At 42.7% G+C, this 18,340-nt stretch overlaps 1 protein-coding gene across 5 annotated transcripts in view; it reads left to right on the top strand.

Annotated features, from left to right (window-relative positions):
• The window catches only part of RHOBTB1 (Rho related BTB domain containing 1), a 122,506-nt gene that overhangs the window by 75,534 nt on the left and 28,632 nt on the right, over positions 1-18,340 (top strand). For all 5 annotated transcript variants that reach the window (XM_029931729.1, XM_029931728.1, XM_029931730.1 and 2 more), the window contains 2 exons: positions 8,167-8,368; positions 8,613-8,716. In XM_029931729.1, coding sequence (XP_029787589.1) covers positions 8,177-8,368; positions 8,613-8,716 — 296 coding nt within the window. In that variant the 5' untranslated portion in view covers positions 8,167-8,176. The remainder of the gene's footprint in view (positions 1-8,166; positions 8,369-8,612; positions 8,717-18,340) is intronic.

Raw genomic sequence — 18,340 nt, 5'->3', positions numbered from 1 at the left:
TCGTCTTTCCTGCAGGGTTCTCACCCATCATGTTCTCATAACACCCTTTTGTTCCTCAAATAACTTAAATCAAGTTTATGATTACAACTACCTGTTTTTCCCCACCTGACTATGAGGTCCACTAGAGCAAGAATAGCAACTGGTTGGTTTCCACTGTATGCCTGTACCGTAGGCCTGCCACTCACTAAGTGCTCAGCCTATTATTTCTTTAACTAATTAAGACTGTCTGAGTCCTAAAGGTGCAGTGGTGGATCAGGGGCATGAGAAAAGATGTCTGAGTAGAGTAACAAAAGCAAAGTCACCAAAGGAGAGTTTACCTGGCATATTTGTAGACAAAATCAACCAGAATGTCTAGAATGTAGTACATAGCTTACTTATGGTAGTCTTGAAATCTAGCCTGGATTTTTAATGCCTCTTTTAAGCTAAGATATTTATTCCTTATTTTTAAACTGGGGAAGAATTTATTAAGGGCAGTGGATAGAGAGCAAGTTTATTTCCAATCCTGGCTAACATTCCCCACTGGCATTGAGTTGTTTTTTTCAAATGGGGAGCATGATCTTGTGGATGTCTCCATATCACAGGGCTCTCATGAGGAGAAAGAGTGGATGTTTTTAAAAGTGTTTCTGTATTATCTGTATTCCTGAGCTTTATGCACTATCCTTTCTGTTACTTAAAGTCTTTCCCTTTCCGTTTTAATCAGAACTTTCAGTTGAAAAGAAACACAACATTGTTGATTTGAATGATGAAAGGCAATTTTATCCTGGAGACATATTTCTGTAAACTTTTGCTTTAGGGAAGCGCAGCCCAGCCCTGACTGTGTCTTCCCCAAATCTGGACCCACTCTCCATTACAGCTGAGATGTTTATATTATGCACAGAGCAGCTCCTGACTGCCTAGGACTGGTGATTAAGAGCTCAGGATAATGAAATCTGCACAGCTGAAACTTGGCTGTTGGCTACAGTTATTACACAACTCTTAACATTTCTCTTTTGTTTCCATCAATAATATAAAATTCCCAGTTTTTCTTTCTGAGCTAACTCTTACAATGCACAAAAATTTGTTCCACTGCTATTTTTTTAATGACCAAGTTAAATTGTTTCTTAAAGTTCAGATTATACGCTTTTCTAAAGGACAAGAAAATGTAGTGTCTGGGTGATAGCAGTGGTCACACTGTCTATGAAGAGCTGAATGAAACTGGAAGTACCGAGGCCCTTCTGTGGGCCTTTGAGTATTGTCTTTCAGCAGAGTGCTCCCCACGCTTTGATCCAAAGAGCAGACAGAACAAGAAACCCAACACAGGTGATGGGAAGCAGTGGAATATTCCAATGGTGGGTGATTTGGAGCAATTAGAAGATGCTTTAGTAAGATGTCCCAGACAAATGATAAACCTGTCCTGTCTACCTTCCATAATATCTGAATTTGTCATAGTCAAAGAGAGTCACACACTCACCTGGACTTAAACAGTGACTCTGTACTGGGGCACCTGGGTGGCACAGTCAGTTAAGCATCTGACTTCAGCTCAGGTCATGATCTCACAGTTCAGGGGCTCAAGCCCCGCATCAGGAAAAATGGAGGTATATGTGTATTTGTGTTTGCAATTCATTCTCCTGGAACCATTTAGGATACAGCGGAGAAAGTAAATCAGTCTGTGTGGAGGCAGGAGCAAAGGCCTGCTTTGTCTGCCTTACTGTCTGCCCCACCCCTCCCCCATTTACTTTCTCTCTCTCTCTCTCTCTCTCTCTCTCTCTCTCTCTCTTTCAAAAATAAACATTAACAAAAAAGAGTGGCTCTGTACTAAAGTGCACCTATCCAGAGCAAGCAAGAATATCTTGAGTGCCTCTGAATTATTGAATTATGAAGACAGGACTCTGATGGTCATTGAGCCATAGTGAATGTGTCTGACACTTCCTAAGAGCCTGTGTCTTAAAAGAGGAACAGGACACCAGCAAGGCCATCATCTTAAGGAAGGAAAGTGGGGAGAAAGTACCACCATTGGGAAGATAAATGATTTGAAAAGGAGATGAAGGCAGCTAAGTTCAGGTTCGGCTCTGTCACTATTCGGCTCATGGTTGCCCCCAGATGAGAGTCACAAGTTGGGAGACAGGTAGACCAAAGTGGATAGTCAAAGAAAGCTTTACAGAAGTGGGGCATGGTGTACTCTTATATTCCAAGCCCTTTGGCACACAATAATGCCCTAAAAACACTTGATAATTCATTAAGGGCATTAAATGTGCACATTGAAGGTGTAGCTACAGGAAAAATAAAAAGTTCACAAACCACCATCCTATCACTTGCTAATATAGGAAAAATGGAGGTATATGTGTATTTTTGTTTGTAATTCATTCTCCTGGAACCATTTAGGATACAGCAGAGAAAGTAAATCAGTCTGTGTGGAGGCAGGGCAATTAGGAAAGCTTTTTAGAGGAGGTAATATCTGAATAAGGTTTTAGAAATGAATAGAATTTCTAAATTCTTGAAGACAAGAGTGGTAGAGGGTTGGCTGAAGGAATGGTATATGTAAAGGGGCTCAAGCAGCAAACATTTAGAACTTAGGAAACCATTCTGTCTGGTAAAAGCGTGTTATCACTGCTGTAAGAAGTTACCAAAAATTTAGTGGCTTAAAACGAAACAAATGTATAATCTTACAGTTCTGGAGGTTAAAAATCTGAAATGGGTTTCATTGGGCTAAAATTAAGATGTTGGTAGGCTGTGTTCCTTCTGGAGGCTCTAGGAGAAAAATTTGTCTTCTTCCCTTTTCAGTTTCTCAAGGTCACATGCACTCCTTGGTTTATGGCCCTTGCCTCAGTCTTCAAAGCCAGCAGTATAGCATCTTCACAGATCTCTCTGACTCTGATCTCCCGCCTCCTTTTTCTGTATGAAAAAACCTGCGAGATTGCATTGGGCCTCCCCAGATGATCCAGGATGAGCTCCTTATAGTAAAGTCAGCTGATGAGCAACCTTCATTCCATATGCTACCCTATTTGCCCCATGCCATGTACCAGAACATATTCACAGATCCCAGAGATTAGGACATGAACATCTCTGAGGGATTATTATTATTATTATTATTACTCTGCCTACCACACACACAATACAAGATACTGAGAATGACAGTGAGGAGAAAGTTGGCATGATCCATCAACACTAGGTAGAAAAGATCATCCAGGGGTGCCCAGGTGGCTCAGTCAGTTAACTGTCCAACTTCAGCTCAGGTCGTGATCTCACAGTTCATGAATTTGAGCCCCACATCGGGCTCTGTGCTGACAGCTCAGAACCTGTACCCTACTTTGGATTCTGTGTGTGTCTCTCTCCCCACCCCCCACTCATTATAACAAATCACCCCAAAACTTGGTGATTTACAACAATAATCTATACTTTCTCCTGATTCTGTAGGTTGGCTAGGTGATTTCTTACCTGGGCTCACTCAAGTTTCATTCAGTCGGAGAGTTGCCTGGGCTCGGGGATTCGGGTAGCCTCACACTTGACGGCATCAGCAGGGCTGCCTCAGTTACTCTCACTGGGAGCTCTCATGTTCTGCGGGGGTAGGCCAGCTTCCTCAGAGGACAGCCCCAGGCAGCATTCCAACAGCATGAGGGTGGAGCTGCAGGCCTTCTGGAGACCCCGACTCCGGAACTCACCCAGCACCACCACCATATTCTTTAGGATTGGGCCATGCCGTCACAAGAATCTAGCTCAGATTCTAAGGAAGGGAAAGAGTTGGGAGTTGCTGCCATGCCCATGTTTCACCGAGCACAGGCTCTAAAGATAGGAGTTTTACTTTGAGAGTAGGATTTTGAAACTCGAGATTTCAGGGGCAAAATATTTCTGGATGAGAACAGCATGCAGCGCATGGCCAAAAGCATGAACAGCTCAAGTAGAGTGTGGGGAGGGAGAGGTGGAGGAACTGTAAGGCTAGAGTGTGGGGTGTGTCACCCTGTGGACATGACAAGAAGGCTGAGCTGGTAGTGAATGTGGACCTTCAGGAGGGACCTGAAGTCCAGAAAGCGGCAGTAATCATGGCACGGGCACCGGGGCCTTTCGACAGCCAGGAGATCATGACCATAGTCTCTAAGCACCCTGTTAATGGTGGGTACCAGGACCCAGGGGGCTGCCACCTCGGGCCTCCTCACCAAGTCCCACCTGCCACATTTTCTTGTTCACCGGCCAGTTCTGAATAAACTTAACCGCTCCCGACGTCCACAATGTTCAGGTACATCCTTCATCATTTAATGATCAGCATCCATGTCCCAAGGATTCAGAAAAAGTATAAAATGAAATTAAAGTCAGTTTTGAATAAGATTACAAAGTTGTCATGTTAACAGGTTACCTGTGTCAGTCCTTTCTAGCTTTTTCTTTTAATTGTTTTTTCTGTTTTTTTATTTATTTTTGAGAGACAGAGAGAGACAGCACCAGCAGGGGAGAGACAGAGAGAAAGGGAGATACAGAATCCGAAGCAGGCTCCTGGCTCTGAGCTAGCTGTCAGCAGAGAGCCCAACACGGGACTTGAGCCCACGAACCGTGAGATCATGACCTGAGCTGAAGTCAGACGCTTAACTGACTGAGCCACCCAGGCACCCCACTAACTTTTTCCTTTATACTTTCTTTGTCTCCTCAGATATGTATCTAAAGGTATAAGGGTATCTGCATGGATCAGCAGGATTCATGGTGGTGAAATTTATTAACAGTGTTAAATGAATAATATTTATTGCTCTCATTCTAGGTAAATGAAAGTCAGAAACCAGATAGTCATTAACCAGATGGTCTAAGAGCTCATTTAACCATACAAGTGCTAGATATGAATAAATTAGAGCCCATAACGAGTACAGAAGGATGAGTGCATATTTTTATAATTATTATAACTTAATATTTGTTTATGTGTAAAGAATGAACAGTTTACAATACATGTGTAGCATGAGTTTACATCCTTGGCTGTGACTTCATATGCTTAAAATAATTTCTAGATAACCACAAAATCAAATTTTTATCCTGAAGAAAAGATATTCAGTATTTGGAAATCCAGAATACCTTTCCTGGAAATTCCATGTCCTGGGCAAGTGAGCTGGGCTATGAGTGTTTAATGCTGCCCTGCCTGTCACTTCCCTTCCATGTTGTCCCCTTTCTACGGGGTTTAGCACCTTTGGCAGTCACTTGGGTTTTGAGCAGATTGCTAGAGATTAGAGGACCCATGGATGTTATTCTCACCTTTCACACAGAAGTTCTTTTTAGGACTGTGCATGAGATGTGTCTATAAATAAGTCATGATATGTTTGTAATCATAGCCTTAATATAAAAGCAGGAGAGCTTTCATCCCCTTCAAAGTAGTCTTCTGTGAAAGCCACACAGCTCTTCCACCGGTGCTGTCACGATTCAAATTATTGGGGGATTCCTTTTGAGGACTGCTCTCAAAGCTAGTTTGCAAGCTGAGAAAAAAAAACCAAATGTGTGATTTTTGTGTGTCCATTTCATTTTGACTAAATCTAAACATTCCCCAAATTTCCAGGATTGGCTCTCCATGGCTTTTATCCATCTAAAAAAATAAAATTCACTTGCAAAAGAGTAAGATTTTCCACCACTTAGGATGATCAAAATAATATACTTCAGTTTCCAGAGTTGTGAGGCTCCACGCGGATCCTGTTTTTTGACACGGCATGTATACACCACAGTAATGTCAGCAGAAATGTATCAAATTTCTTATTCATAACAAGAGTTACCATTTTTCTTATAGAAGCTACAAATGCCCCAGGAAAATATTTCTAACCTACCTTTCCAATTCTATTATCACTTAGCTGTGTCCAACTCCCACCCAAAGTGTCCCTGCCTTCTTGACACAACGTCGGCTTTGCTCCCTCTTGTATTTATGCTCGTTGTTTTTCAATGAATTACTCTGTAATTACTCTACTGAAATTCATCCTTTGTGTAGATCTTCATGGTTATTAAGCTTATGATTTCGCAGCTAACCCTGGGCTTCCCCTGTTTTGTTGTCTCTTCAAGGCATTAACCTTCAGCACCACGATTACAATCCGGGGAGTCATGAGTGTGTCAGGCACATCAGTCAGTTCACCAAATCCTCACTACTTTAGGAGCTGGTCCTGTAGTTCCCACTTAACAGATGCAGAAGCTGAGGCTGAAAGTGCAAACACATTGCCCAATGATAAAATGGCCAGAAAATGGGGAGAGTAGGATTCAAGCTCACATCTCCTCTAAGGCGGGGATTTCTCAGTCTCAGCATTGTGATGGTTGGGCCCCATTACTCCATGTTGTGGGAGCTGTGCCGTGTGTTATAGTGTGTTTCAAAGCATCTCCCCCAACCCCATTGTGACAACCAAAAATGTGGTAATGGAGGAGGGCACTTGTGGGGAAGAGCACTGGGTGTTATATGGAAACCAATTTGACAATAAACCATTTTAAAAAAAGTCTCCAGACTTGGCTAAATATTCTCTGGCAAGTGTGGCAGGACCACTGATCTGATGCCAAAGTCAGGCTTTTGCCACATTATACTAATAAATAGGTAACTAATAAAACCCTAGACTAGATTTAGAAGAGATCAGTTTAAGGAGTCACCACCCATGGGTGACCATCAGAATTAGAGTTTTTCTTACACCTCTCCTTCTCCACCCCAGACCTTCAGAATCTGCATTTGCCAGGTGGCGCACAGATATCTGTCTATTTTAAGCCTCTCTATGGTGTATGAACTACAGACCAGATCCTGACCTCAACACACATCTGTTGTTTGAATCACTCCACTCAATTCTTGCCAAATAGTCTCCAGTCCTGGGTTCGACACCTCCTGTGATGGCGTTACAGGAAACGGTCTCATGTTCAGATGGTCCTAACCAGGAAGAAGCATTCATTCTATTTAATATTCCTTCGTCTGTCTCTCCCTCTATACTCTTAATCTCATATTATCCAAATTATCATTTTTATCAGATCAGTTGAATTAAACACTTAATGAGCCCTAATTATGTATCAGGCCCTACTCTGAGCAGTTTCTTTACTATTATGACCATTAAAACCATTATTGATGCATTAAAAATGACCATTTAAACCAGTTTCCTCCTCTTAACTCCTCAGAGTGCCTGGGTGGCTCGGTTGATTAGGCAGGTTACCTGTAATCTCAGCCCAGGTCTTGATTTCAGGATCTTGAGTTCAAGGCCACTGTTGGGCTCTGCACTGGGTGTAAAGCCTACTTTAAAAACAAAATTTTAAAAAAATAGACTTCTTCCTCAAAGGGGCAATTATAATTCACTAAAATCTTAGAATCCCATGGTTGGCCAGCCATCCCACTGTTTCCAGGAAGCAGTCTGCTCTGCCTTTTATGGAGGCTCCTGCCCCCGGGAAGCAGAGCTCACAGCAGCTTTTCCTTCTCCTTTTGACCCCTCACTCAGCAGCCCTCTTGAACCTGTCTTGATGGTTTCAGAAAGATTCCAAACTAGCTCCTCATCCTGGTAGAATCATTCTTTACCATATGCTCCAGATTTCTTGATGAAAATACAGAGAGAAGGAGAATTTTAAAAAACACTTTGCTTTGTGGTGCCCCTCATAAGAATATTATTTTTATGAATTTGATTCATAAAAATAGATGAATAAATATAAATTAATTTTATTAATGTGTCAAATTCAGTTGGACAGTTTACTCATCTTTAAAGCAGGCTAATCCTCTGTGCTTGCACTTTTGACCCTCCCCTAAGATGCCATGATGGTATAGAACATGCCGGAAACTGCTTTTCGGAGCGAGAGAGAGGATCGTTGGGAGACTGAGACAGCATGGGCGCTAACATTGCCAAGGCGGCTCGTGCCCCAGTGTCTAAGGTTAAGCCTGCAGGTGACTGGTCTCCTTAGTGGGTCGCCATGAGTAGCTAGCGAGCTATAAATGTGTGCCAGCACTCTCACTTGCCTGGATGGTTTTCAGTAGGCAGGTTATGTTTAGAGAAAACCAAGGAGAAAATAACATGTTAACCAGCATAAACCGTGGGGTCAAAATAACAATCTGGCGGTGTTTTTGCACTTGTGTGAGACATAAATAGAAAACCTGAGTTTCAGTCAGGCTTTGTATGAACTTCCAAACTTCTTGCTTATGCTTGGGCACCTCCGAAGAAGTGCCCAGACAAAGGGAAAACAGCCTGAACCCCTCTCACCACTGATTGCTCTGTAACTCTCTTCTTCCAGAGTTTTATAAATGGACACTGACATGGACTACGAAAGACCCAACGTTGAAACCATCAAGTGTGTGGTCGTGGGAGACAACGCCGTGGGGAAGACACGCTTGATCTGTGCCAGAGCGTGTAATACGACGCTAACACAGTATCAGCTGCTGGCCACCCACGTGCCTACCGTGTGGGCGATTGACCAGTACCGAGTGTGCCAGGAGGTAAGACGTACAGTTTCTTTAGACTCCTAAGGGCTCATCCCTGCTATTGCCAGTTGGTTTTAAAAGGGAGTAGGGTAATTTGTGCATGCAAAAGAAAGCTTATGTTTTTAGTACCACAAGAGAAAACAAAAGAAAAACTCAAGGCAAGTGGGTCCAGCGAACCTTGAGGGGTGCTGACCTGGACATCCTTCTCCTGAGGAGCCTCTGAATGACACTGAGCAGGACTGCACTCTCTCTCCTGCAGGTCCTGGAGCGTTCCCGGGATGTTGTTGATGAAGTGAGCGTTTCTCTCAGGCTTTGGGATACTTTTGGCGATCATCACAAAGACAGGCGTTTTGCATATGGCAGGTAAACCAAGACCAGTGCAGTGTATTTGAGTCTAAGTACAATTTCCTTTCCCAAACCTGCAGCAGCTTCATAGATCAACAAAACCCATGTCACATGGCCTTGAAATATGTTGGGTTCTGCCCTGTGTTTAAGAAAAAAGAAAAAAAAATGTCATTGTTTTCTGATATCAAGGAAAGCAGTATGCCTTGACGCTAGGTCCCTCCCAGAAAGTCCTTCCTTTGAAGCCACCAGTGTTATTCAAACTGGGATGATTGCTAGAAGTTTCTGGTGTGCTCTCCTCCCCTGGCTGCTCTGATGGAAGGCTTCCTGAATGGTACTTTATTTACCTTTTGCTAAAATGTTGTAAGTTATTTTAGCACTGGGCCACCCCACTTCAGAGGGTCTTTTTGGTCTTTTCCTGACCATATTAGTACAGTCTGATGTTTTTTTGCTTTGGGCTTTGTTATCTGAAAAGTCTATTATTTTTATTTGAAGGTCATTTTTAAAAAGAAAGAAAAATATCTCTGAAATCCTTTACAAGGCACATTTCCAAAATGAACTGAAGCACTGAAGTCTATTTTACATTAAAAATCAAGCAAAATTCCAGAAGAAGGAAAAATCAACTGAAATTTCTAGTAAATCTAGAAGGGCATTAATATGACTAGGAACGTGGTCAAAGTGCCTTAAAATATTTAGCAACTTCTTCTTGCCACCATAACGTAAGGTCTTTCTCTTGATGAATGCGTTATAAGCTATCAACACCCAGATAAGGAGGAGATTTTCTTTCCTCCTAATTGTAAATTAACATGTTTTATCTTAAGTATAGAATTTAGGTGTCATGGATCAATTGTCCCTTGTTAACCTCAAACCTCCTGTCACCTTGCAGGATTTGTTTAGGCAGAGACTCCAAGCATGCAAGGTGCTCCTTGGTATTGAGATAAGCATTTCTGAAAGCACCTCTGTTCCTTTTATTTTTTTAATTTTTTTTAACGCTTATTCATTTTAGAGAGAGAGAGAGAGATGAACCACAAGTGGGGTTGAACAGGGAGAGAGGGAGACAGAATCCAAAGTAAGCTCCAGGCTCTGAGCTGTGAGCATAGAGCCTGATGCAGGGCTCAAACCCACTAGCCGAAGTCGGACACTCAACCGACTAAGCCACCCAGGTGCTTGGCACCTCTATTTCTTCAAGCCAGTAGCTCTCTAAGGCTCTGAGCAGACTTTCATTGGCATTTATCCACATGGTCTGAACAACTCAATAAGCTGCTGAAAGGGTTTCTCCTATTGCTGAGAAGTTCACAGTCTGAGAGAATCAGCCACGTAGACCAGCTTGTTCGTGGGGACTCAGAAAGGGGCCTATGGGAAGAAAAACATCAATGTTAATGTCCCCTAGGTAACTAGGTAATGAGGACTTTTGAGGTTAATTTCCAGAGTTGTAGATACTTTTCTTCTCCTTGAATATCCTGCTTTATCATTTCCCTTCTTTCCATGGTGTTCTTGATTCTTATATTAGTTGCCATATTGTGGTTTTTCTTTTGTCCAATTATTCCACACAAACAATAATAATAAAGTGCCATTTAAGGACCATGCAGTCGGATTTGTAATATCTATGGTTGTAAGAAAGCATCATAAAATGATGACTCTAAGCAAAGTTCGGATGGATGTGAAAGATTTCTGTGGCCGTTTCGTACCCTCACTTCCAAAATGCTGTCCGAAGATGATGGGCCTAGAGAAGAGCTTACCGAGGTTCTGGGTTTAGCTGCTCTGGACCGTTTCACCGACTCGTGACGTGTTGCCACTGGAATGTGTGCAGTTGAAAAGAACGAGTTTTAACTTGGGCCCCACAATGTAACTCTTATCTTTGGGTAATAGAAGGGCTGCTTCACTGTCATGTGAGATTCCTGCTTAGGATTGATTTAATGGCACGATGGCCTTCATAGATCTCAGGCTGACAGACATCCACACTGGGCCATGTCCAGCTCCTGATGTAGATGGAGTCACTTCACCACATGTCATTCCTGTGTTTGTTTAGGCCCAACAAAAATAGGCTGCTCTTTCATGTGACAGCATCAGTTCAGACTGCATTGTTCTGCTCTCTTGTCTGTAATGCTTGCTTCTATCAGCTGTAACCTGTTCCCACTTTGATGAAACAGGATGTGTTTTCCAAGCCAAGTTTGATTCTCTGAATGATACAGAAGGACTTTAGGAAACACTCCCATGTTTCTGGCCCAGCTCTCCGTGGGCCGCACTTGTATTTCCTCTGTCCTCTCTGATTCTCCACAGCCTTACAGGTGTCCTGCCACGGACTGCACTGCTGGTAAAGAACAAACACCAGAGCTGTTCTGCTTCAGCCTCCAGCATCTATCTGTAAACGCTAAATATCATGCAATTCAACATTGATGTAACACCAAAGGATTGCATTTTGTGGACAAGTCTGATAGTGACAGGAGTTCCTTTTACTTGATATAAGGTTCTGGCCACTGTATTTCATTGCTTTGCAAGAGCTGGTTAATTTCTCGATGACTTCCATTTTTAGCTTGTGTCATTTGTGAAGGAAAAAATCCTAGGTACAATTCCTGACAATCCATTTGGTTTACAAACCTGCTATTTGACAGATGTTTTGTACTGTACTTGGTGTGAATGACAAATTAGTGGGTTGTGATATATTCCTTATACCTGGAAGTGCATTCGGAATCTCTTTAAAATAATTCATGTGATTCTTTTGGTGACAGTGAGAGAAACCACAGTTACACCAAGATGCCTTCAGTGTCCTCTGCCCCGGAGGACCACAGCGGTTAATAGGTGTCCCCTCAAACATTGTCTGGTATGGACAGGCTCTGCTTGCAGTGTCAATCCTGGGAGCCATGGTGGCTCCCACTATTCTGCCCACTAGAATTTGCAGTTTTCCTAGCATGGTATAACTATGAGCAGAAGGGTGCTAATCTTTCAACCCATTTTTCAACCAACTGGAATAATAGCTCCAATTTATCAAAGGCTTATATGTGCCAGTCAAATTATTAGGTGCCTTGCCAACATTATTTCAGTTAATCCTTTCAGGAACCCTAGAAGGCAGAGATTATCTCCACGCTACAGGCGAGGACAGAGCTGAGTTCTCTCACTTCCGTAACTTGCCCAAGAGTGGGTTTCAGAGACAGATTCCAGCCCATCTCTGCCTGAGTCCCAGCTCCCACTCTTTCTTCTGTACCCAGCTACCTCGGCCTCATTTTAAACAGATGCAGCTGCAACCCACCCCCACACCGAGAGCCGGCTGTCTCTTTGCTCTTCTGTATTTGTGCAAAGGCTTAGGAAGGGCCTCACAAGGTCATCTAGGTGACCTCTTTTCTTCGGGAAGGGAAATCATCCATCCGAGAAAATGTACTGAGCATGGGAGTCCTTCTGTGGATGACAAGGGAAGGCGGCACCATGGCCTCAGCACCACTTCACACATTTGGAATCCGCCAAACCTGGTCTTGTCTGGAGTGGATGACTCCAACTCTCTTGCAGCCTTTCTTCCCACCACCTACTTTCTATCCACTTTGGATGAAATTTTGAAGCTCTTTTCTGTATCTTTTAAAATATCAAGAACAAAACTGTACCTAGCAACCAGAACTGTGATCACCTCCCCTTTTCTGGCAAGAAAACGGACTCTTGTTAAAGGGCTATCATTCTGGGGGTGCCTGGGTAGCTCAGTTGGATGAGCATCCGAGCCTTGATTTTGACTCAGGTCATGATCCCAGGATCATGGGATCGAGCCCTGCATCAGGCTCCATGCTGAGAATAGAGCCTGCTTAAGATTCTCCCTCTCTCTCCCTCTCTCCTCCTCACACGCTCTTCTCTCTCTAAAATAATAAAATAAAGGGATATCACTCCCAGTTTTTCTCCCAAACTATTATAAGAATGAAATGTTCACAATTAGGCACTAAAAATGGAGACAAGGAGGGTGGGCTCTGGCTTTCATCAGGACAGCTGGGCCCCCACCCCTCTCCCATAGTCACCCCACACACAAATAATTACAAAGTTTATGTTTTCTTTCCTTGAAAACCTCCAACATTGATCTGTCTCAGGATCAGATAACCTACAAATACATCATGAAGCTTGTGGCCCTGGAAGTGGTGATAATAGTAGCTACAGTTTAATCAAGGCCAAGCCTGTGCCTGATGTCCACCACTTCATTCTTGTGGTGACCCTGCAAAGTAGGCTCATTTCACAGTTGAGCAAACAGGCACAGAAAGGGGCCAAGGTCAGTCAGCTAGGAAAGAGCAGGACTGAACTTTTCCTGCTAGTTCTGTCAGACTCCAGAGCCTGTCCCTTCCCTCTCCACAGTGCTGTCGTGGCTGCCGATGATGGCTGAGGACAAACTTACCTTAAATTTATCCCCAGTTCCATCTAATTTGTATGGTTTTCTGTGTGGACACTGGAGACCAGCAATCTCCATCTATCACCAGCTCTAATATGCCATTGTGCCTCGTAAATTCTTTAATGCATAACAGATAGCTTAAGTCTTTAGCTAAACATGAGTGCTTTCACTTTCAGTAAAACTGATACATCCAAGTGAACTTTCTGAGAGTAAAAAGGAGCCTTGGGTCCTTTATATGGCATGCTTTCTCCTAAAAAAATGAACTTCAGCATGCAGAACCTTGCCCTTAACCCCCACAGTTTCTGGGCATATTTTCTGTTCAGTTGGAACTCACTTATTAATACAGATTATTTTCACACACAGATTTTTCTCAAATGGTGTTAGCTCCTATGAGAGGTGCAGTACGTGTTTTAAATGATAACATTAATCAGAGCCATGGTTTCTGTGTGTCTATTTAGGTAAGATAGGTCTAGTTTCATGCTGAAGGCACATGTAATCAGATACACCATGAATACATCCCATTTTGAATGCTTGGTTGAGGCTCTGTTAAAAATTCAGGACTGTGGGTGACCAATGTTTATGTGTTTGTCTGGGAATGGCTGTACTTGTGGTTAATGGCAAGGGGGAAAGTAGGAAACATCTGATGTGTCTATACAGAGTGCTTTGAATTAGCTCTTCTTGTCTGCAGCATGTCATCAACGCTGGGCCAGAAGTAACATTCTAATGGTGATTTCAGGACAGCAAAAAGCCTTTTGCACAGTGAAATATATCAAATGGAGGTGGACCTGGGCCAGGGCTAGGCTGAGGCAATAAGGCACTCACGTTGGGCATGAAATATAAATAGTAATAACTTTTAAAAGACAGGATCACTGATCTTTTCTTTCTGCTTCAAGCTCAGTATGGTTCAGTATGGCACTGCTGCAGGTCCTGACTTTATTGAATATTCTGATATTTTGTTCACCAGGGATTTATTTTGCCTTAATTTTGCTTGCTTGCTTCTTGTTTTAATACGGGGCACTTGGATGACGTAGTTTTTTGGCACCTCACTGAATCTGCACCTGGGATAAAGGAGTCCTGGTCACTCTCAAGGCTGCCTTCCCTGGAGTCCTGACCCCAGTGGTAGACTTGGAAATAGATAGCAAAGTGGCCAAAGGAGGAACACTTGCGATGTGTGTACTGTATGGAATAGTAACTCAAACCATGCTTCTAAATGTGGACACAAAGGAATCTAGGAAGATTATTGCAACCTTTGTCCTAAAGTCTTGTGTCCTGCTGTGGCCTAATGAACTAAGGTTTGCCTGGGTAGAAAGACCAGAAGGCCTGTGGCTCAGTCGGTTAAGTGTCCAGCTTCGGTTCAGGTCATGATCCTGTGGTCTGTGGGCTCGAGCCCTGCATTGGACTCTGTGCTGACAGCTCAGAGACTGGAGCCTGCTTCAGAGTCTGTGTCTTCCTCTCTGTCTGCCCCTCCTTCACTCATGCTCTGTCTCTCTCTCTCTGTTTCTCAAAAATGAATAAATGTTTTAAAAAATTAGAAAAGATAAGCAATAGAAAGACTTAGAATAGCTAGCTAGACCCAGAAACAGGAATCTTGTTCCCTAAGAGGTTGAACTCAGCTGCAGTCTGAGTGGGCCCAGCATGCTGGCTCTTCTAATGTCAGGGTTCCAGGGAGAGGAAAATCAGCACATTGTAGCCAGTCCCTGGATGATTATAAAGCAGGTGGTCCTCAACCAGTGCTTTGGGAAGCACAACCATGGAATCATCATGATTATCATGCTCTTTACTGAATCTCAGCCAAAAGGGAAGAATCTCTTAAAGATTAGATACAGAGTAGGGGCGCCTGGGTGGCTCAGTTGGTTAAGCATCCAACTTCGGCTCAGGTCATGATCTCACAGTTCATTGGTTCAAGCCCTGTGTCAGGCTCTGTGCTGGCAGCTCAGAACCTGGAGCCTGCTTCTGATTCTGTGTGTCCCTCTCTCTCTCTGCCCCTTCCCTGTTCATGATCTGTCTCTCTCTGTCTCTCAAAAATAAATGTTAAATAAAAAAGATTAGAGACAGAGCTTTTAAGTGAAGGAAACCAGAGGAAAGGAACACATTCTGTGTGATTCCAGGTCTGTAAAATTCTGGAAAATGCAATCCAGGGTGATAGAAAGTAGATCACTGGCTGCCTGGGAAAGAGGATGGAGAGGGAGAAATGAATTACAAAGGGACACAGGAAACTTTGTAGATGATAGAAATTTTGTAATTTTGATAGGGATGATAGTATTGGGTGCTAATGTAAGTCAAAACTAATCAAACTGAACACTTTAAGTCTGCAAAGTATATTGTATTTAAATTGTATCTCAAATATTTTTTAAATACAAGTATTTTTGTGAACAAAATAATCTATGATATGGGAAGAATACTGTATGGTAAACAACGTATGTTTTAATTTATAGAACTGAGAGTTAATTCTCACTGAAAATACAAATTATTTCTATGAACTTAGGGGAGGAAATGGGACCAGATCCTGAATAGATGACTATGGGAAACAGGATGGTTCTAGAATCTCAAGGCTCAAGGATGCGACAATATCAAATTGTCCCCAAATCATACTGATTACCTTTTCCCAGAGATAAGTCCTCAGCTATATGGATCAGAGCCTGAACAAGTGGCCTGTGTCTTAGGCTATGGTTATGTTTGTATCTTTTTCTAAGAAGATACATTAGACCGGTGTCCTGTGATAGCTGACCCCAAGTTCCCTGAAAGTTTTCTATGTCTCTGTTTCTCCATCAAATAGTAACAATGTGGTCTTTTGTTGTTGGTTCAGTCTGGAGCTGAGAACCTGTGGAAATATACAGATGACCTTGTCCATTTTGTACTCAATCACCCTGGCTGAGAATCAGGTGCAGAGTTGCAGGAGTGTCCTTTCCCTGGTGAGGTAGCTGACCGGCAGCTATGAGGCTCCACTCTGCTTTGTTTCTCGGGACTGAGTCCCAGCCTGCCTGTCCAGCCTGGTGTCTTGCTCCAGATGTAACAAACAATATTTGTAGTTCTGTGTACTCTGTAGGTTCTCAGCCATAAACATGTATTACATTCACATAGAAATTACACCCTCACTTAACTATTCTTTACCTACCTAATTACCACGACTATTCTAAGACTTTAGAACAAGAGTCACAAATTCCCAGAAGCTCCTCCATGCTCTCCCCTACTCCCTGTCGCCTTCAGAATCCAGGTGAGATATCTCTCCTTATGTCCCTCAGGACAAATCCCTCTCATCACTATGATCACCCTGCTTGGCAATTGGCTCCTTCATCATCTTCTTCAGTTGCCCTTATGCCATTACTCAACTATCTGTAGAACAGGAATTTTGTCTGTCTACGCTGTGCCTCCCTCCAATGCCTGGGCCTGACACGTAGTAGGAATTTAGTAAATGTTAGTTGAATAAGTGCATGACTATGTCAACAAGTCTTATACATGTCAGGCTCTTCTAAGGCATTTACAAGGAAATGCCATTGGAACAAACTCCACACCATTTCACTAGGTTGAATTTTATGTTTGCACTTTTATAGTAATAATTACAAATCATGTACCAATGTGAAGGTGACAAAGATGGAAAACACTGGGGCCTAACCTCTCCTTAACGAATGAACAAATGAAAACATGAGCTCGGTGATGAGCTCGGTCAGGAGAAAAAGGTGAGAGAGACACTGAGTTACACCCCAAAACCCACCTTTTCCCCACAAATATTTTTAGATTTGTGAATTATTTTTGTAAAGCCTTGTTTGAATGAGTATTCTTAAACAGAAAATTACTTATGTTAGTACTAACAATTTTTCAGCTGTAAGTTGTTTGTCCTCTGAGTATCGTTTCCAAGATCCTTGTAAGAATCAAATTTTAGGGGCAACTGGGTGGTTCAGTCAGTTAAGCATCTGACTTTGGCTGAGGTCATGATATCACAGTTCAGTTTGTGGGATCGAGCCCCACATTGGGCTCTGTGCTGACAGCTCAGAGCCTGGAGCCTGCTTTGGATTCTGTGTCTCCCTTCTTTCTCCGCCCTTTCCCCACTCATTCCCCCCCTTCTCTCTGTCTTTCAAAAATAAACACTTAAAGGGGTGCCTGGGTGGCTCAGTCAGTTAGCTTCTGACTTCGGCTCAGGTCATGATCTCCTAGTCCATGGTTTTGAGCCCCACATCAGGCTCTGTGCTGACAGCTCAGAGCCTGGAGCCTGCTTTGGATTCTGAGTTTCTCCCTCTCTCTTCTCCTCCCCCATTCATGCTCTGTCTCTGTCTCTCAAAAATAGGTAAAAGTAAAAACAATCTTTAAAGACTAAAAAATCTTTTTAAATAATCATATTTTTAAATTTATGTATGTATTTATTTATTTACTTACTTTAAATCCATTTCCACAATGATAAGAGCAGCAAATAGAAAAATTGAAGGAGGATTATTACTGCTTTGTGCTTAACCAAAACAAATAAACAAAAATACATTAGACAAAATGTATACAAAGGATTCAAAAACCTAAATGTGGTGGAAATTTATAGATTCTGCGCTAAAACCCTCAAGCATAGGATTGCAGGGAGGCCGGATCATCTGGCCAACAGAAAATATGCCATGCTCTGTGCCACCCTCGGCTTGCTGTCCCACACTGTCCTTCCTGCTCTGAACTGGTGCACCTTGTATTATGACCAGAAGACAAAACGTCAGAAAGCCAGGATTTCTTTATCCAGCTGAGCCCTGTCGCCAGGATGAATTTGTCCTTGGGAAATAGCAGTGCCAAATGAGATAGCAACAGGACTTGATTGATGACTGGGGTCACTCATGTTCCAGAACCTAGACAGATGCTGGCTGCTGCCCAAACACTGGTCACATGGCTGGGAAAGACAGCCCAGAAAAGCACTGATGGCCTCAAAAGGTGCCACAGAGATATGAATAATGCGGCCATGGGATAGGTAAGGAGAAGAGGACATATACATCGTTCAGTGTATGAATGTCTCATGTTCTGCCTTCTTTTTACTGTTTTTTTCTATTACTATTTAATAACTCCAAGCTGGACCAGCTGGATCAAATAATATCTAAGTGTGTTAACGCTTCATCAGTTTGTGATGTTTCTAATACTAGAATATTCTGATGAGGAAATATATTTCAGCATGTACAGTTTTCCCTTTTGAATTAGGTGGTAAGAAAAAAGAAACTGTTGAGTAATTCTTGCAGTGTCTTCCGAGGATGATTCTGTTACTGGCTTTGAGCAGTTACATTTCAGTTAAGGACAGGAGCTGGTACACCGAAAGGAAAACATCTCTTGATGAG

Source organism: Suricata suricatta, chromosome 2 (genome assembly GCF_006229205.1).
Source record: "Suricata suricatta isolate VVHF042 chromosome 2, meerkat_22Aug2017_6uvM2_HiC, whole genome shotgun sequence".
Taxonomy (NCBI): Eukaryota; Metazoa; Chordata; class Mammalia; order Carnivora; family Herpestidae; genus Suricata; species Suricata suricatta.
This window is presented reverse-complemented; position numbering and strand designations above follow the sequence as displayed.